The following is a 17,384-nucleotide window of genomic DNA, read 5'->3' as shown; positions in this document are numbered from 1 at the left end:
CACCCCCCTCAGATTTAGTTATAAATTGGCACAGTGGATAGGCCTTGAATAACTGAACACAGATCAATCGAGAAAACAGGAAGAAATTGTGTGGAACTATGAAAAAAGTAGGCAAAATATACAAACTGAGTAGTCCACGCGCCACATAGGCAACATTAAAGTTTGCCTGAGCTCAGGAGCGACGTGGTCCCGTGGTTAGCGTGAGCAACTGCGGAACGAGAGGCGTTTGATTCAAGTCTGCCAGCACGGTAGCTCAGCGTGTTCGGTCAGAGGGTTAGCTGCCCTCTGTAATAAAAAAACTGAGTTAATCGATCAACAACGAACTTAAACGGATGTCTTACGACGTGCGCCCCGAGCAGATGCAACGAACAACTCGAACAAAAATGATATTAAGAAAAAAGAAAGAAATAAAGTGGTTAGCGTTCGAACTTCGTTATAAAATGAAAAAATTAAAAAAAGTCTTCCCTTGAGTGAAAAGTTTAGTTCCTTTAATTTCGCAAAGTTGTGATCTGTCCCTTCGTTCATTGACGTCTCTGTTACTGTAATAAGTATAGTGTCTGTGTTTTGCGACCGCACCCAAAACCGTGCGATGAAATGAAATGTCGTGTGGCTAGGGCCTCCCGTCGGGTAGACCGTTCGCCTGGTGCAGGTCTTTCGATTTGACGCCACTTCGGCGACCTGCGCGTCGATGGGGATGAAATGATAATGATTAGGACAACACAACACCCAGTCCCTGAGCAGAGAAAATCTCCGACCCAACCGGGAATCGAACCCGGGCCCTTAGGATTGACAGTATGTCACGCTGACCACTTTTTTTTTTTTAATCTCATTTTGTTCGTTTTGTTCTTTGCATCTGCTCGGGGCGGACGTCGTAAGACATCCGTTTAAGTTCGTTGTTGATGGATTAGCTCAGTTTTTTTTATTACAGAGGGCTGCTAACCCTCTGACCGAACACGCGCCACTCAGCTACCGGGGCGGACCATGCGATTAGTAGACGAAAGGACGTGCCTCTCCAATGGGAACCGAAAAAATTTGATCGCAACGTCATAGGTCAACCGATTCCTCCACAGGAAAACACGTCTGATGTATTCTATAAGACACTGGTGACGGCATGTGCGTCACATGACAGGAATATGTTGTCGACCCACCTAACTTGTACACTTGGCGAATGAGTAAAAAGATTCTTCTACCTTGCACGATTTAGGTTTTCTTGTGGATGTGATAATCACTCCCGAAATAGTGATGAAAACATAAGAGTTTGTCACATAAACTGCAACAAATGAATGTAACAGTTTCACAGTCGCACAGTTTTTCCTGTGCTCTGTCTAAACATATGTTTTTAACGTTTCCAAATTTTTCCGTGTGTAGACCGTCAAATCCTGCATATGTCCAAGCATATCTGAACATGTCCTGGAATTTTGGAGAGCGCAGTTGATTATGCGTGAGTGCCTGAACTTTGATAATTGTCTGAAAATAATAAGTTCAACTTTTCGCTCGGGGGAAGACTTGAAACAAGGACTTCTCGTTCCGCTGCTGCTCACGCTAACCACGGGACCATGGCGCTCCTGGGATCAGATTCTCCTTGATTTTATCCTATGTTCCGCATGGACTACTCAGTTTGTATATTTCGCTTATTTTTTTCATAGTTCCACACAACTTCTTCCTGTTTCCTCGATTGATCTGTGTTCAGTTTTTCAAGGCCTATCCACTGTACCAACTTATGGGGAGGTTCCCTTGTGAAAATGTTTTAGATGGCGATATGTCAGCCACGCTGGGGGCAGGTACGCGCGGCTGAACACGTGTATCAGCACGCTCTGTGCTATCCTGCCTTCAATGGTAAGGCCGAGTGGCTCTTGGAGATGCCTCGAATATGAGACTGGCGTGAACGCGCTCTGGAATGATATGACATCAGTATAACGGCGACTGTATAGAGGCATGCAACTTTCAACGGTTTTCGACGGCGCTGGCTCGGGGACTGTTATGGAGCGAGCGGGAGCCGAGCTGCGGCCGCCTCACTTCCATTTAGATGGACGTCTGGGTGTGCATTGATTGACAGCTGAGGGCCGCGTCGACTGCAAATGCGTGCGAACGTGATTCTAGCGTTTGCGCTCTGTAAATATGTCTTCGTTCCCACCCAATCACTTCATCATAGGCGTCTAGATGAACACGTATTTCGATAGGAATTTCTCAGAAATGAAGTATTCTGAGATGTGACCGCTTGCTGGACCTGGGCAGGTGCCTGTGTGTGGTTTAACAGCTGACGGCCGCGCTATGTCGTTGGGCATCTCTATGCGCTCTACTGGACAGGGGTTGGCGGAGGGTGCTTGCGGGTGTTGATTGAATTATTTTGCGAGGAGGTGTGTAGGCTGTGCTAAGAGTTATTTGGACAGTTTACGAGTACTAAGCAAGTCTAGACATACCTATACTGAATTATTTAGGAGGAGTATGAATGTCTGTAATTAAATTATTTGCGTAAATTAGGAGTTGTTTGCATGTCTGCAGACTGTGTATTGTGAGCGGAAGCATAAGATGGAGAGTGTTTTGTCTCAGTAAGATAAATATATTCGATCTCTAAATAAAATGTTCGAAAGTAAACAGAGTGGACTCCTTCCTTACCCTCCCCAGCAGCCTAGCCCAGCCTGAGTAATTTTAGCATAATTCTGGGACCTACAGACCACCATCTGGGATTAGGTCATAGGACGGATGACAATACCATCTGATGGCAGTAATGTGTACTGTGTCAGTTGGACAGTAAATCTCGTGGTGGAGACACCGTCTGCAAAATAAAGATTTGTGTTGAGATCTGTTTGCCCATCATTTCGCCCAACCATCTTGGATGACGTCATGCACAGTGCACATTACTACCCGTTAGTACAGGTTAGTGCACATTAGTGCAGGTTAGTACAGGTTAGTGTCCGTTAGTGCACGTTAGCCCGCTAACATGGGTCAGTAAGGGGGAAGGTGCTGGATTGAGGATCATGTTGGAGGCTTTAACTATTTGATTCCAAGTCCAGGTGGGTGTGGCATTGGTGAAAATTGATTCCGAGTTCTAGGGTCTATGAAGTCGAATCACATGGCTAATACAGTAGCCAACAAGAGTGCAGCATTCTAGGGGTGGGGTGAGTTAGGTCATGAATGAAGACCGCGATGATAGTGGTAAAATGTGGAACTTCTCATTTGATCATTGAATATTGAAATTGTAAATTAACTTATTGAATATGATTAAAATTGAAATGGACTTAAGTACTTAGGAAATTGATAGGTTAGATGAGTGAATTTGGTGTTACTTCAGTTAGCATATTTGCAGAAGACTATGTCCGGCGCGAGTATGGAGGTGGCGGCCGAGGGTGTGTGATGTAAGCGGTCAGACGCCCGCGGGCATATGGCGTGGTGCGAGAGAGAGCAGAGGATCTTGTGTCATCAACCGACGTCACGGTAGCACCCTCTGGTGGTCACCATATGAACTAAGTTAGTTGGGTTCTGGAGCTCACGGTGAAGACACTGTATACAGCCATCTAGAATATCGGTACTTGCGTCATCACCCGACGTCGCCGTGGCGTCCTGTGGTGGCACCAATATGAACTAAGCCAGTTGGGCTCTGGAGCTTGTGGTGGATACATCAGATGCAGGCATCTTGAATGGCAGTACTTGCGTCATTACCTGACGTCAGGAGAGCGCCCTCTGGTGGCACTGATATGAACTAAGCCAGTTGGAGTCCAGATCCAGTGGAGAACACTCCTGCTTCAAATTGGTTAAATAATAAAGACAAGTACTTTTTCCCAACGTTTTCTTTTCTTAGTAGATATAACAGGGGTGCAATGCATTATCATGTTGGAATTTGAACTTCCCACCGTTTTTCTGGGTGTGAGGGGGCGTAGCACTTTCTCACCAAAATCAAACTTCCCGCAAAAATCCGCCATCTTGATTGACATCACAGCAGCCATCTTGGATGACGTTATAGCTGCCATCTTATATAACGGTACTTTGGGGTAGTCCCGCCTAGCCCCAATACTAATGCAACCACAAGGGTCTTAAAGTCGCTGCAAGCCGCATCGACGAATGAGCCCAAAAACGTTCGCTACACTGCCGCAGCTGGTCATTTCCTTATGACCACGCACAGTACCGCTCAGCACAGTCTGCAATCGTTGACTAAGATAACATCATCATCTTCTGGTAGGCCATCTGTGTGATCAGTTTATGAGACAGAATTGTACAAGAAAGTTATTGTTAAATGTACTTTGGAAGAGAGATTTGTATTTTGTTTTCTCAAGTGATACGTCAATGTTTAAAGACATTTGTAAATACTCACGACATTCCTGTGGAAATGGATTGTACAGTGTTCATGTAATTCTTCTTATCTACGTTATAATAAAGTGAACTAATATTTCATGTGTTATGATATCCACTCGGTCTCCTCGCGGAGTAAAGAACGCACTGTTTTACTAATGAGCGTATTTTCATCCAGTACTACAGTTACTTTGTAACGGCAAGGCCTCTTTCCCTACCCACCCTTCCCCGATCCGACGGGATGTTAAACACTAATCTTGCTCCCCTTTTTCCTTCCCACGTATTCCTCGAGAAACGATAGCAACGGGAAAATCAGAGAAATATAGATGTCATATCGAACTTTGCAACAATAGTTCTTTCCAAGCGCCATTCATGAGTAGAATACGAAAGGGGCGGGTGGGTGGGGGGGGGGGGGGAGCAAGGTTTGTGGTACCATAAGTACCCACAGCCACACATCGTAAGGTGACTTGCGGAGTATGGATGTAGATGTAGTTAATCAAATTCGCCAACGATCCCTGACCGATAAACAACATTCGAAAATTGGTCAAACGTAGGTTTTGTAAGCGTCCCCATCTGTGTATGAATTACGTTTCCTTAGGATTCTTCTAATAAATATCAGTATGGCACCTCCTTACTCATGACTGGAACTTTATTCCCTCTGAAGAGACAGATCCAGTTACTTAACGGTTTTGGCTGATTTCAGTGATGGATAATCAATCATGTTGTCAAAAGATGCCGGAGATTTTCGTCTATTTACGCACATTACAACACTCGTATTTGTGCTGAGGGGCCGGCCGCTGTGGCCGCGTGGTTCTAGGTGCTTCAGTCCGGAACCGCGCTGCTGCTATGGTCGCAGGTTCGAATCCTGCCTCGGGCATGTGTGTGTGTGTGTGTGTGTGTGTGTGTGTGTGATGTCCTTAGGTTAGTTAGGTTTAAATAGTTCTAAATCTAGGGGACTGGTGACCTCAGATTTTAAGTCCCATAGTGATTAGAGCCATTTGAACTATTTGTGCTGAGGGTCAGCTGCTTCTCCTTATACCAAGCGCTGACTTCGTTCAAATATTCCTGCATATGTCATCAGTTTTACAACAATTTGAACGCTATGTATACCACAACGTCGTCTACAAGTAGCCCCAAATATTTAAAAGCCTTGTTTTTCTTTATTTCTTTATTATAATTTCATTCCCTTTTGGAGACAGACTGGTGGCTGCTGTCTCTGCTATATAAAATTTATTTGCAACACATTGCTACATATCTGACAAAAAATGGAGCACTCAGAAAGGGAGGAGGAAACGAAATGAAAGTTAACGGTTTGAGAGGATATGTGATGTTATGTCAGTGATTACGATATGGAATCAGATTTATAAATAACTTGGCAATATGAGCACACATATCAGTATGACGTTACACCCACTCTGGACTGGAAGCATTTACTGATTCGCTTGGGAAGGATGTCATTAAGCCATTGTATCCTCACCTGAGCGAGCTGGTCCAGAATTATTGTAACAGGTCATTGATATCCTGGATGCTGGTTCTGGGAGAGAATTGACATCCGAGCTAGTTTCACACATGTTCTACAGGGAGTAGCTTACCATCATACTGAAAGTTCATAGAGACACATGTTATGTGTGGAAAAGGACTGTCCTGTTGAAATTACCTCTATACTGATGCCACAGGGTCCCAGGTTCGATTCCCAGCGTGGTCGGGGATTTTCACCTGCCTCAAGATGATTGGGTGTTTCTGTTGTCCTCATCACTTCATCATCATTCCTGAAAGTGGCGAGATGGGACTGAGTAAATGTCGGGAATTTGTACAGGCGCTGATAATCGCGCAGTTGCGCGCCCCACAATCCAAACATCATCATCATCTACAGGGTGTTACAAAAAGGTACGGCCAAACTTTCAGGAAACATTCCTCACACACAAAGAAAGAAAGTATGTTATGTGGACATGTATCCGGAAACGCTTACTTTCCATGTTAGAGCTCATTTTATTACTTCTCTTCAAATCACATTAATCATGGAATGGAAACACACAGCAACAGAACGTACCAGCGTGACGTCAAACACTTTGTTACAGGAAATGTTCAAAATGTCCTCCGTTAGCGAGGATACATGCATCCACCCTCCGCCGCATGGAATCCCTGATGAGCTGATGCAGCCCTGGAGAATGACGTATTGTATCACAGCCGACCACAATACGAGCACGAAGAGCATTTGGTACCGGGGTTGCGTAGACAAGAGTTTTCAAATGCCCCCATAAATGAAAGTCAAGAGGGTTGAGGTCAGGAGAGCGTGGAGGCCATGGAATTGGTCCGCCTCTACCAATCCATCGGTCACTGAATCTGTTGTTGAGAAGCGTATGAACACTTCGACTGAAATGTGCAGGAGCTCCATCGTGCATGAACCACATGCTGTGTCGTACTTGTAAAGGCACATGTTCTAGCAGCACAGGTAGAGTATCCCGTATGAAATCATGATGACGTGTTCCATTCAGTGTAGGTGGAAGAACATGGGGCCCAATCAAGACATCACCAACAATGCCTGCCCAAACGTTCACAGAAAATCTGTGTTGATGACGTGATTGCACAATTGCGTGCGGATTCTCGTCAGCCCAACTGGCGGTGAATAGAGGGAGTACAGTACATACTGACGAAACTTAAATGAGCTCTAACATGGAAATTAAGCGCTGCCGCACACATGTCCACATAACATCTTTTCTTTATTTGTGTGTGAGGAATGTTTCCTGAAAGCTTGGCCGTACCTTTTTGTAACACCCTGTATACTGATGCATGAGAGGTAACACATGAGGACACAGGATATCTGTGACATACTGTTGTGCTGGCAGAGATTCCACAGTCATTACTAGCTGTGACTTGAAGTCATACCTGATATTTCCTGCACACCATGATGCTAAGAATAACACTACTGTGCCTCTGCAAAACATTGCAGGAATGGGATATCTTATCAGGTCGCCACCACACTCACTGGTGATGGTCGTCCAGTGTAGTTCAGAAGTGCAATTCATTCTGAACACAGTGTGATGCCATTCATCAGCAGTCCACGCTTCCCAGTTAAAGCACCTAATGTGTTGGTAGTTCAGGTGGCCTACAAACACAATCAAATATCTATAAAAAAGGTAACATATTTATAATTTTATTTACAATATACAGGGTGTTACAAAAAGGTACGGCCAACATTTCACGAAACATTCCTCACACACAAATAAAGAAAAGATGTTATGTGGACATGTGTCCGGAAACGCTTAATTTCCATGTAAGAGCTCATTTAAGTTTCTTCCACCTACGCTCAATGGAGCACGTTATCATGATTTCATACGGGATACTCTACCTGTGCTGCTAGAACATGTGCCTTTACAAGTACGACACAACAGGTGGTTCATGCACGATGGAGCTCCTGCACATTTCAGTCGAAGTGTTCATACGCTTCTCAAGAACAGATTCGGTGGCCGATGGATTGGTAGAGGCGGACCAATTCCATGGCCTCCACGCTCTCCTGACCTCAACCCTCTTGACTTTCATTTATGGAGCATTTGAAAGCTCTTGTCTATGCAACCGCGGTACCAAATGTAGAGACTCTTTGTGCTCGTATTGTGGGCGGCTGTGATACAATACGCAATTCTCCAGGGCAGCATCAGCTCATCAGGGATTCCATGCGACGGAGGGTGGATGCATGTATCCTCGCTAACGGTGGACATTTTGAACATTTCCTATAACAAAGTGTTTTGAAGTCACGCTGGTACGTTCTGTTGCTGTGATTAATGTGATTTGAAGAGAAGTAATAAAATGAGCTCTAACATGGAAAGTAAGCGTTTCCGGACACATGCCCACATAACATATTTTCTTTCTTTGTGTGTGAGGAATGTTTCCTGAAAGTTTGGCCGTACCTTTTTGTAACACCCTGTATACAACTAATAAGTGTACATATGCCGTGCTGCAGGGTCCTTCTGTGGTGTTAACTTATATTATATCAGAGTAATGTTCTTGACAAAAACAAATAGTCTTGAATGTCGGTACAATTTTATAAGTCACTGACAATAGTAATGCTTAGTAGCGTTGTGCAGTGTTGATGTAATTTTCTTCACAGCTGTCTTCCATCCCATGGTTGATAAGTCTGTCGATTCACTGAGTCTGGGGTAAATCTCTGTGCGTAGGTGCTTAAAAAGACATGCCAGTCAGTCAGAGTCGCAGGCAGTGAGGTCATGTAAATTTAGTGTCCTCTGGTGATGTGTATGCATGCTGGCCCTCATTGGAGACAGCGAGTGATGAAAAAGCGAGCCCGTCCAGCTGTGTGTTGGTGGGAGACTTAAATGTGCCATCTCCCACGAAGCTGTGAGTGGCGCACGGCACACCAACTGCGGTCGATGAAGCTGCAGTTATACTACTGCACCACTCCAAATGCAGTCCTTTGTGGTGTAGTGTAAACGGCAAACAATGCATGGGTCGGTAATTCCCTAGTCCAGATACTACATAACAGCTCTGAGCAATAGTGTGGGAAGACACAGAATCTTGCAGGGAGTCCATCACTTTTCTCCAATGGAAGGGGCAGATGTAAAGGGGTTAAGATTGTTTGGTGCAGAATACAGTGACCCTCCCGTGTGGTGATCAGACTTGGTCAGCTGTAACTGTACAATGAGTATGCCTGCCTTCATGTTCCTATGCAGTCCAACATTAGGCCACTGTCACACCTGAATGCCCAACAAACCTGGATATAGCACAATTCAACCAGCCAGCCAAATGGAGACCCACAATGAGGCCTATTAGACATTCTGTTAATTGCCAATAACCCTGTCACACAAGAGTACACTCTATCTTCGTGTCTTTCACAGTGATCACTCATTACGTGAAGCTATTCACACCCCTCATACACTAACAAAAGTCATGGGATACCTCGTAATATCGTGTCGGACCTTCTTTTGCTTGATGTAATATTGCGGAAGTGTTGCCAGTGCAGGAATTTTTGCACAAACTGACCTCTCTGTTATGTCCCATGTCAGGCAATCCAGGTGGCAAAATCACTTGCTCGATGGCCCAACGACAGGGTGCATTGTCATACATAAAAATTTCATTGTTGTTTGGGAACATGAAATCCATGAATGGCTGCAAATGGACTCCATGTAACTGAAAATGACCATTTCCAGTCAATAAAAGGTTCAGTTTGGCCAAAGGACACAGTCCATCCTATATAAATACCGCCCACACCATTATGGAATCATCACCAGCTTGCACCGCGCCTTGTTGATAACTTGGGTCCACGGTTTTGTAGGGTCTACGCGACAATCAAAACCTACCATCATCTCTTACCAATTGAAACTGTTTTAATTTTTATGGTGTCCATTAATGCCAAATTTTGCCACACTCTATTAATGGATACATTCGTTGTACATCCCACATGGATTTCTGCGATTTTTCAGTGCAGTGTTGTTTGTCTGTTATCACTGGCAACTCTACGCTAACGCCACTGCCTTCAGTCGTCAAGTAAAGGCCGGTGACCACTACGTTGACTGTGGCTAGAGGTAATGCCTGAAATTTGGTATTCTTGGTGCATTCTTGACGGTGTGAATCTCAGAACATTGAATTCCTTAACGATTTCCGAAATGGAATGTCTCTCCAACTACCATTCCGTGTACAAAGTCTGTTGATTCCCGTTAAGCGGCCATAAGCGTGTCAGACACCTTTTCACTTGGATCAAATGACAGCTCTGCCAATCCACAGCACGTAGTTTAGTGGCTAGTGTTGTTGCCTCTGGATTACGGGGTCCCAGGTTGGGGATTTTCTCTGCTGGAGGACTGGGTGTTTGTGTTGTCCTCATCATTTCACCATCATCATCATTCGCGACAGTGGCTCGATCGGACTGTGCAAAAAATTGGACTGTGATGACCACGCAGTTGAGCGCCCAACAAACCAAACATCATCATCACAGCTCTGCCAGTGCACTGCCCTTTTATACCTTGTGTACGCGATATTACCGCTGTCTGTATATGTGCATATGTCTGTCCCATGACTTCTGTCGCCTCAGTGCATACCCTACCAGCTCTATTAACAACACTAAACACAAACAAGACTAATGCATTCTAATGGCTGTTCAACCTGTCATAGAGAATTGTAACTCTAATCATTTACATACCCGTGATGACTGGGTGTTGTGTGATGTCCTTAGGTTAGTTAGGTTTAAGTAGTTCTAAGGGACTGATGAGCATAGATGTTAAGTCCCATAGTGCTCAGAGCCATTTGAACCATTTTCATACCTGCCAATGATGTGTTCATGTATGAAGTTAAATTGAGGTTCAACAATGCCTTGCGGGATTAGCCGAGCGGTCTAAGGCTCTGCAGTCATGGACTGTGCGACTGGTCCTGGCGGAGGTTCGAGTCCTCCCTTGGGCAAGGATGTGTGTGTTTGTCCTTAGGGTAATTTAGGGTAAGTAGTGTATAAGCTTAGGGACTGATGACCATAGCAGTTAAGTCCCATAAGATTTCACACACATTTGAGCATTTTTGAACATTCAACAATGTCTTCTGAGTACTTCACTTCTTTTGTCAGACAGTGCATATTGAGAAAGTCGCAAAATTTGTTAGTTCATAAAACTGTCTGTTAGTACTTTAATCACATCATGTTTATTAATTTTACAATTTGCAAGTGCTGTAAATGGGGATATATGTTGTCAGAAGATAGTGATACTTGCGCTATTGCTGGTGGAGATGATGGTGCTGTGATACTTCATTCCTGGTGTTGCTGATGCTATTAGTGACATGAAGCTGATATAGCTTGAAGATGGCTGTAATTACACTGATGGGACAACAGCAGTAGTACAGGCAGCTCACAAGGGATTGAGATCTGGAGGGTTATAAGCGGTAAGATACTTCGTGTAGAGAGAGGATGGGAGAGGAAGAAAAACATCCAGAGAAAACCGGGACTTGAGGGTATTGAAGCTAATGATATAGGCAGAGTAGTGACTAGATCAAAATGGGAATGAGTCTAAGGTATTTCTATGCATTTGAATTAGATGTGAGCTTTATTAATAGAGCCTGTTTACCTTATCCATTGTTTTTTTCTTATAAATTAGAATACTGTGGGAGTGACATAATCGAATAATCGATATGTGATATTGATAATGTGTTTGGATGTTGTTGGTTGCGTATAATAAAATGAAAATTATCGTTTCGATAATTTTTGTATGCGTTTTATATGTAGGTGGTAGTGTTCTTACAATGTGATAAACAACTATATTTTTTCTCCTCTGTTAGAACTAACTATAGAGTCTTTTACCATTGGAAAAAAGGGAGAGGATGTTGTATGGTGGCTGTTGAGCTCTTTCTACTGTACAACTGCACAGTACATTAACAGGGTTGTTTATTTACATAAACATGAAGCTACTTATCTTTAAGAGAGTCCAAGCTCTTCTGTGATAGTCCTCTTACAGGCAGTATCGGTATTCTAGCCATAACAAACTTTAGTGTTGTTATAGGTAAAGTACAAGTCCTGCTATGTACACTAATCTGGTAGCAATGTACTGATAAAAGCCAACTAGAATAGTGACTGAGCTAGTGACTAAGCAAGACCAGGCTACGTTGATAGGAAGGGTAGATGTCACAGCAAAGTTCAACATCTGGGATGGGGAGGTGCTGGAAGTTTCCCTGATGAAGGAAATGCTGGGTGTGGAGGTGGCGAGAGGAAGGAATACAGCGATAAGCCCTCCGGTCCGCGACGGCGATCTAAATACTTACGGTCGAGAGGGCGTTGCCAGCATGTTGCTTGCGAGTCTGTCTTTGGCTTCTCTCGTGATAGGCGCACATGATTCAGCACCTACTATCGATCTTCTTGCTACATCTTTGCCGACCGGTGTGCTGGCGACAGCTTACGCCGCCACACTAACTTTTTCACTTAAAAAGTAATTAATGAAAACTGTTTCGTCAAATTGTCATTTACATACAGTGTGGATGTCAGCTCTGTTCAGTTATTGTAAACTCCAAATAATTTTTCGCTTTCACATATCTGATCTCACTTGCGGAATGACGCTCAGTGAAGAAACTATCCAAGTCGTCATGGAACATTTGCAATTTGCCACGACTGCAAAGCACAATGGTAAAATTAAAAAGAGAAAGAAGTACAAAATCCACTTCTAAAACATGCATGAAGGCGACGAAAATGGGTTAACTTCAGATGATTCCATATGACGAAACAGTCAAAACTGATTTCCCGAGAAACCCTGACTTGAGGTGACGGTCCGTTGACGGCTTGTGTGAATGCCACCATTTGAAACCCATTGTGAAATGTTTTGACGCGACATGAAGTGACGTGACTGCCAGTATGAACTGATTTTAAACTGAATGTGCTAAATAAAAACTCATTTTTCCAGTTTTGTCGTAAACTAAAAGAGCTTTAAACAGTTACGTTTATTGTTTCATATGTGCGAATATTTAGCTAATTTTCTAATCGGTTGCCTCTACCCATGACGTCCTACAGTTCTTGCGCACGGCTGACTTTGCTGTAGTCGATCTTAATTCTCAACTGTTTGCTGTCTATCAACCTTCGATTGTTTTTTCCCCGTATAGTCTGTTTCAGCTGATAATGATCATATCTTCGCAAATGTGGATCTTTGACCCAGAACCGCAATTGTCAAATGTAGTGTTGATACTACAAATGCAGTGGTAAGAATGCTGTCCGCTGAAGTGACAGCGAGTGAATGTTCACACCGCAATGAAGGGAACTGTGTGCGTAGTGAAAGCCCTACTGTGGAGGTTAACAGGATACGTAAGTGATTACTCTGAAAAATTAGAGTAATTAGCCTTTGTAGAATTTGAGCGGTGCACGAGAGAACTTTAGTTTCTATCGGTTGATTGTTGATACTTGTTCTTAATCTCATTGTACGTTACTGTGTTGCCACTACATTTAGAAATGGAATACTATAAGTGTCATTCGTGTCATCACATGTGAATATGTGTTACATGACCCTCACCTTCGTGAAGTTTCAATAGGACTTGTGTATGTCATGTGCAGTATGCAGACGAATTTCCATCCTCTGAAAACAAACCTATGGAACTCAAAACCATTTAGATAATATTTTCGTAATACCGTAAATAGCAGACATGTCTCACCTGACGTAAACATCGACGAATCTTAATTGTTTGGTATTGTGTGTGGGCTAACCAAGTGATAAGTAATATCTCGAATTCTTCACTATTTAAAGTGAAATACAGGGGAATTAACGTTCTCGTATTATATCCCCACCTCTGCCCTCTTTCCTACCCTTTCTCATACACACAAAAAATTATGGTTACATGACATTCACTGGATTTACCTTCCAACCTAATCTAGACCTCCTGCTGCCCTACAGATCAGTCTGTTAGTAAAACTTTCACTCCGAAAAAAATATGTAGGGAAAATAAATAGGGCAAGTGTTTTGCTTTCTCAGTTTGTGGCCGCATTTCACATTCTACAACATTCCTTCATGGCTTAAAACCGACATCCAGTATTGGTAGATTGAATCAACCTCCTGGGATATGAAACACTGCGCATAGTGAGCTTGCTTTTGGATTATCTGAAGTTCCAGTACCACTGTGCCAAATCACTACCAAACAGTCACTTTTCGACCTAGCCTAGACCTTGAGCTATGCTCCAGATCAGTATCTAACAACTGGATTGTTGTATCGATGTTGATTGTTTTTGCCAACTCACAACCAGATTGTCACCTTTCAGCATAACCTGTACCTAGGGCTCTGTTACCAATCAGTCAGTCACTGTAACCTCCATTCCATAAACTTATCTAAAGCCAAAAGAAATATTGTCATTGTTTTGCTCTCTTTCTCTTTGTGCATGTATGACATCACAAACATATCAGTATTACATTATGGGATGAAGCCAACATTCGGTAATGATAACTTGGTATTGAGTGTACTTTCTTTTCCATGGAGTCAGAGCTTCTGTAATGGGCCAGGAACTGCTGTACATACCTTTTAACTTGAAAACAGCACAGTGAAATAAATCGTGGCATTTAACAATGGTACAATTGTAGACTTTCATTTTTCACTATTAAGGTTGCGAGTAAAGTAGCATATGACACTAGTTGCCTGACATCTTGACTTCTCCAACCCCAGGAGGAGGGAACAGAACAGTTGAGAAAAAGTTTGCAGGCTATGTGCTTTGTTGAATTATTCTGCAACAGTACGTTAAATGCAAAGAAACTGTGTCACACAAATTATTGTGTGTATAGTCTTGTTTAGTTTTAAGATAACGTTATAGCATAAAGGAAAACTTTGAAGTTAAGTTTGAATACTGCAAATGGGTCACCATTTTAGTCACTGTTATAGACTAAAACATCCTGGATTTGCATTTTTATTAACTTTCCCTGGATTGCTTCAAATGACTAATAAGTTGATTTTTTAGTTTTCTGCAAGTTACATTCATTTCTGCAGCATAAGAAAACATTGTCAGTCAATTTTCCATTAGTTCTGTGGCGTGTATTTTTTCGATGGTACGTGACAGTCCAAATTACCATACACCTGTGCATAGCAGTGTGATCAGTGAATCAAGGCTTAATGCAATTACAAGCAGGTTTTAGGCCTAGTGAAGAGCAAGACTCATGGTATATTCTTTGATGTGTGAAATCCTATGTTACATAGCTAGCCTTCAGGATATTTTTGTTGATATGTTGGAGTTGTACATCTTGCTTGTGTATTTTATTTATAACATGTGGTTTAATGCTTGTGAGTAGTAGCTCTGATTATGTTCTTTACTAGACTTCTATAGACCTAGTGGAGACAGTGATCCATTGAGAGGAGCAATGTTTTGTTTTGTATTGTGTTGTATACTACATCTGTATAGGTTTTTTTATGATGATGCAGTAACACTGGATGGAAATACCGAAAATTCAGATTCTGCCTGTCTGCTTTGAGCTGTGACACCATGAAGGTGGCGGATCCTCTTGTTTCCAGCTATGTGGTAACCATAACGTCACTAAATACACCTGCAAACAAAGCTGTAAATGCTATGAAATATTTCACTCCAGCGATAAAATGAAACTAACAGGACAAGATGGGAAGTAGGAGGTTTATGGTGGGGACATGCTAAATGTACAACAATAAGAATAACATCACAATTAAAAAAAAAAAAGTGAAATCCTCAAAAATAAACAGAATAAGAAAGTATAAAAAGACATCTGGAATCAATTATTTCATTTGACCTATATAGCTCAAACAAAACTCTCCCTCTCTCTCTCTCTCTCTCTCTCTCTCTCTCTCTCTCTCTCTCTCTCTCTCTCTCTCTCTCTCTAAGGCTAGTGCTTCACTACACTCACGAACAGTTTAGGAACATAAATGTCCCGCACTAGTGTGTGCCCTCTGCCATCTCTTGCTCCAACGTGACGTCTGTACAGTCCATTTCAAACGTGCTGCACTTAATGTCACACAAGTTATGTCACAGGTCAAAGCAGATGAGTGGAATTGGACCATCCAGCTACCTGCACCAAACTGTAGTGTAGACTGAGGTCTAGGATGCAAGGTGAAAATTTGATTGTGAGTTGGCAAAGCCAAAGAATGTGTCTTGACAGTCTTTTTTTTATGTAAGTTGTGCATTCCAAAGCTGCACTAAAGTGTTTGATGAAATCCCCTATTTCTCCATTGTGGCCTGATATTTTCAAGTTCATACTATGTTTGAGAATGTTAATAACAATAATAGTCCTAAAAATCTATTATTGTGGAAGACCTGTTAATTTGTCAGTGTCTGTTTTCTAATGTTTTCATCTTGATGACGTCTTGAGTATTGTATCGTCCATGTTAATAACATCATTGGTCTGTCAGTGAGGTATCACATTACTAACAAATCCCAAAACCAGAAACAGCTAATGAAGAATCGCATTCTTTCCAAATCACCATTGCATTGTAAATAGGTGGTACTGTGTCGGAAGCTTCAAAACTTTACTTCTCCAAGCCTATGATATTTCTAATACACAATTGGTGTCCTAACATTATCTACTTTGCCTCTATGGAGATACCTTTTAATATTAAGATTTGTCACTAAAGTATTTATCTTGTGGGAAATAAAGCTCCTTCATACAGCAGATAGGACGAGGCTCGCCAGACAACAAGATTGATACCAGGGCGTTCATCCTCGCTTTTGAGGGGGAGTCACCTCCAGAGAAAGTCAAAATCATGATTGACTCCATGTCTCTTAACTGGCAGCCCACTGTACACAGTCACTTAATGTCCTACATGTCCTCAGTGGTACTTCCTGGGGTGCTGATCGAACCACCCTCCTTGGTTCGTGCTGGTCCCTTGTCCATTTGAAACTCTAATATGGGTGCTTTGTTTATGCATTTGCACAACTATCCCTTTTACACCATCTCAACACTATCCATCATCATGGCATCCATTTGGTCATAGGCACCTTTTACACCAGTCCAGTTGAGAGTCTGTATGCAGAAGCTGCTGAACTACCACTGTCCTACCACCATGACTTTCGCCTCAGCAGGTATGCATGCTGTTTGTCTGCCATGTGTGGCCACCCGTCCTATGCCTCTTTCTTTGATGATTCCTTTGATTGTCAGTAGGGGGTTCATCCCTCTTCTGTTACCTCCTGGAATCCGCTTTCGCCACTTGATATGGCAGCTTAACTTCACACTACCTGCAGATTTCCCAACGGGTGTTAACCCTTCACCACCTTGGCTTGAAGCAGCCCATGTTCCCCTAGGCCTTCATTCGCTTCGTGAGGACACTACTCCAGCCTCCATCTATCGCCTTCAGTTTCAAGACCTTCGCATGGAACTTAGAGATAGTACCTTCGTACACACTGATGGCTCTCGGACTGACCATGGGGTTGGGTGTGCCTTCGTCATTGGCACCTGTGTCTTTCGGTTTTGGATCCAGCAGACTCCTCAGTATTTACAGCCGAGCTTTTCACCTTGTATCAGGCCACAGAGTACATCCGGCGACACAGCCTTCCCACTTGTGTCCTCTTCTCAGACTCACTCAGTGCCCTCCAAAGTCTCTGTGCACTGTACACTGCTCATCCCTTGGTGTAGCAGGTCCAGGAAAACTGTCACTTGCTCACCCTTGGTGAAGCCAATGTCATGTTTCTGTGGGTC

At 43.0% G+C, this 17,384-nt stretch overlaps 1 protein-coding gene across 2 annotated transcripts in view; it reads left to right on the top strand.

Annotated features, from left to right (window-relative positions):
* LOC124722081 (mucolipin-3-like) overlaps positions 1 to 17,384 on the top strand; it is a 183,649-nt gene that overhangs the window by 24,044 nt on the left and 142,221 nt on the right. The window contains exon 1 of one of the 2 annotated variants that reach the window (XM_047247276.1): positions 12,867 to 13,057. The exons of the other annotated variant lie outside the window; for it this stretch is intronic. Coding sequence (XP_047103232.1) covers positions 12,961 to 13,057 — 97 coding nt within the window. The 5' untranslated portion in view covers positions 12,867 to 12,960. Of the gene's footprint in view, positions 1 to 12,866; positions 13,058 to 17,384 lie in introns of those variants that run through there. 2 annotated transcript variants of the gene reach the window in all.

Source organism: Schistocerca piceifrons, chromosome X, assembly GCF_021461385.2.
Source record: "Schistocerca piceifrons isolate TAMUIC-IGC-003096 chromosome X, iqSchPice1.1, whole genome shotgun sequence".
NCBI classification, from domain to species: domain Eukaryota; kingdom Metazoa; phylum Arthropoda; class Insecta; order Orthoptera; family Acrididae; genus Schistocerca; species Schistocerca piceifrons.
This window is presented reverse-complemented; position numbering and strand designations above follow the sequence as displayed.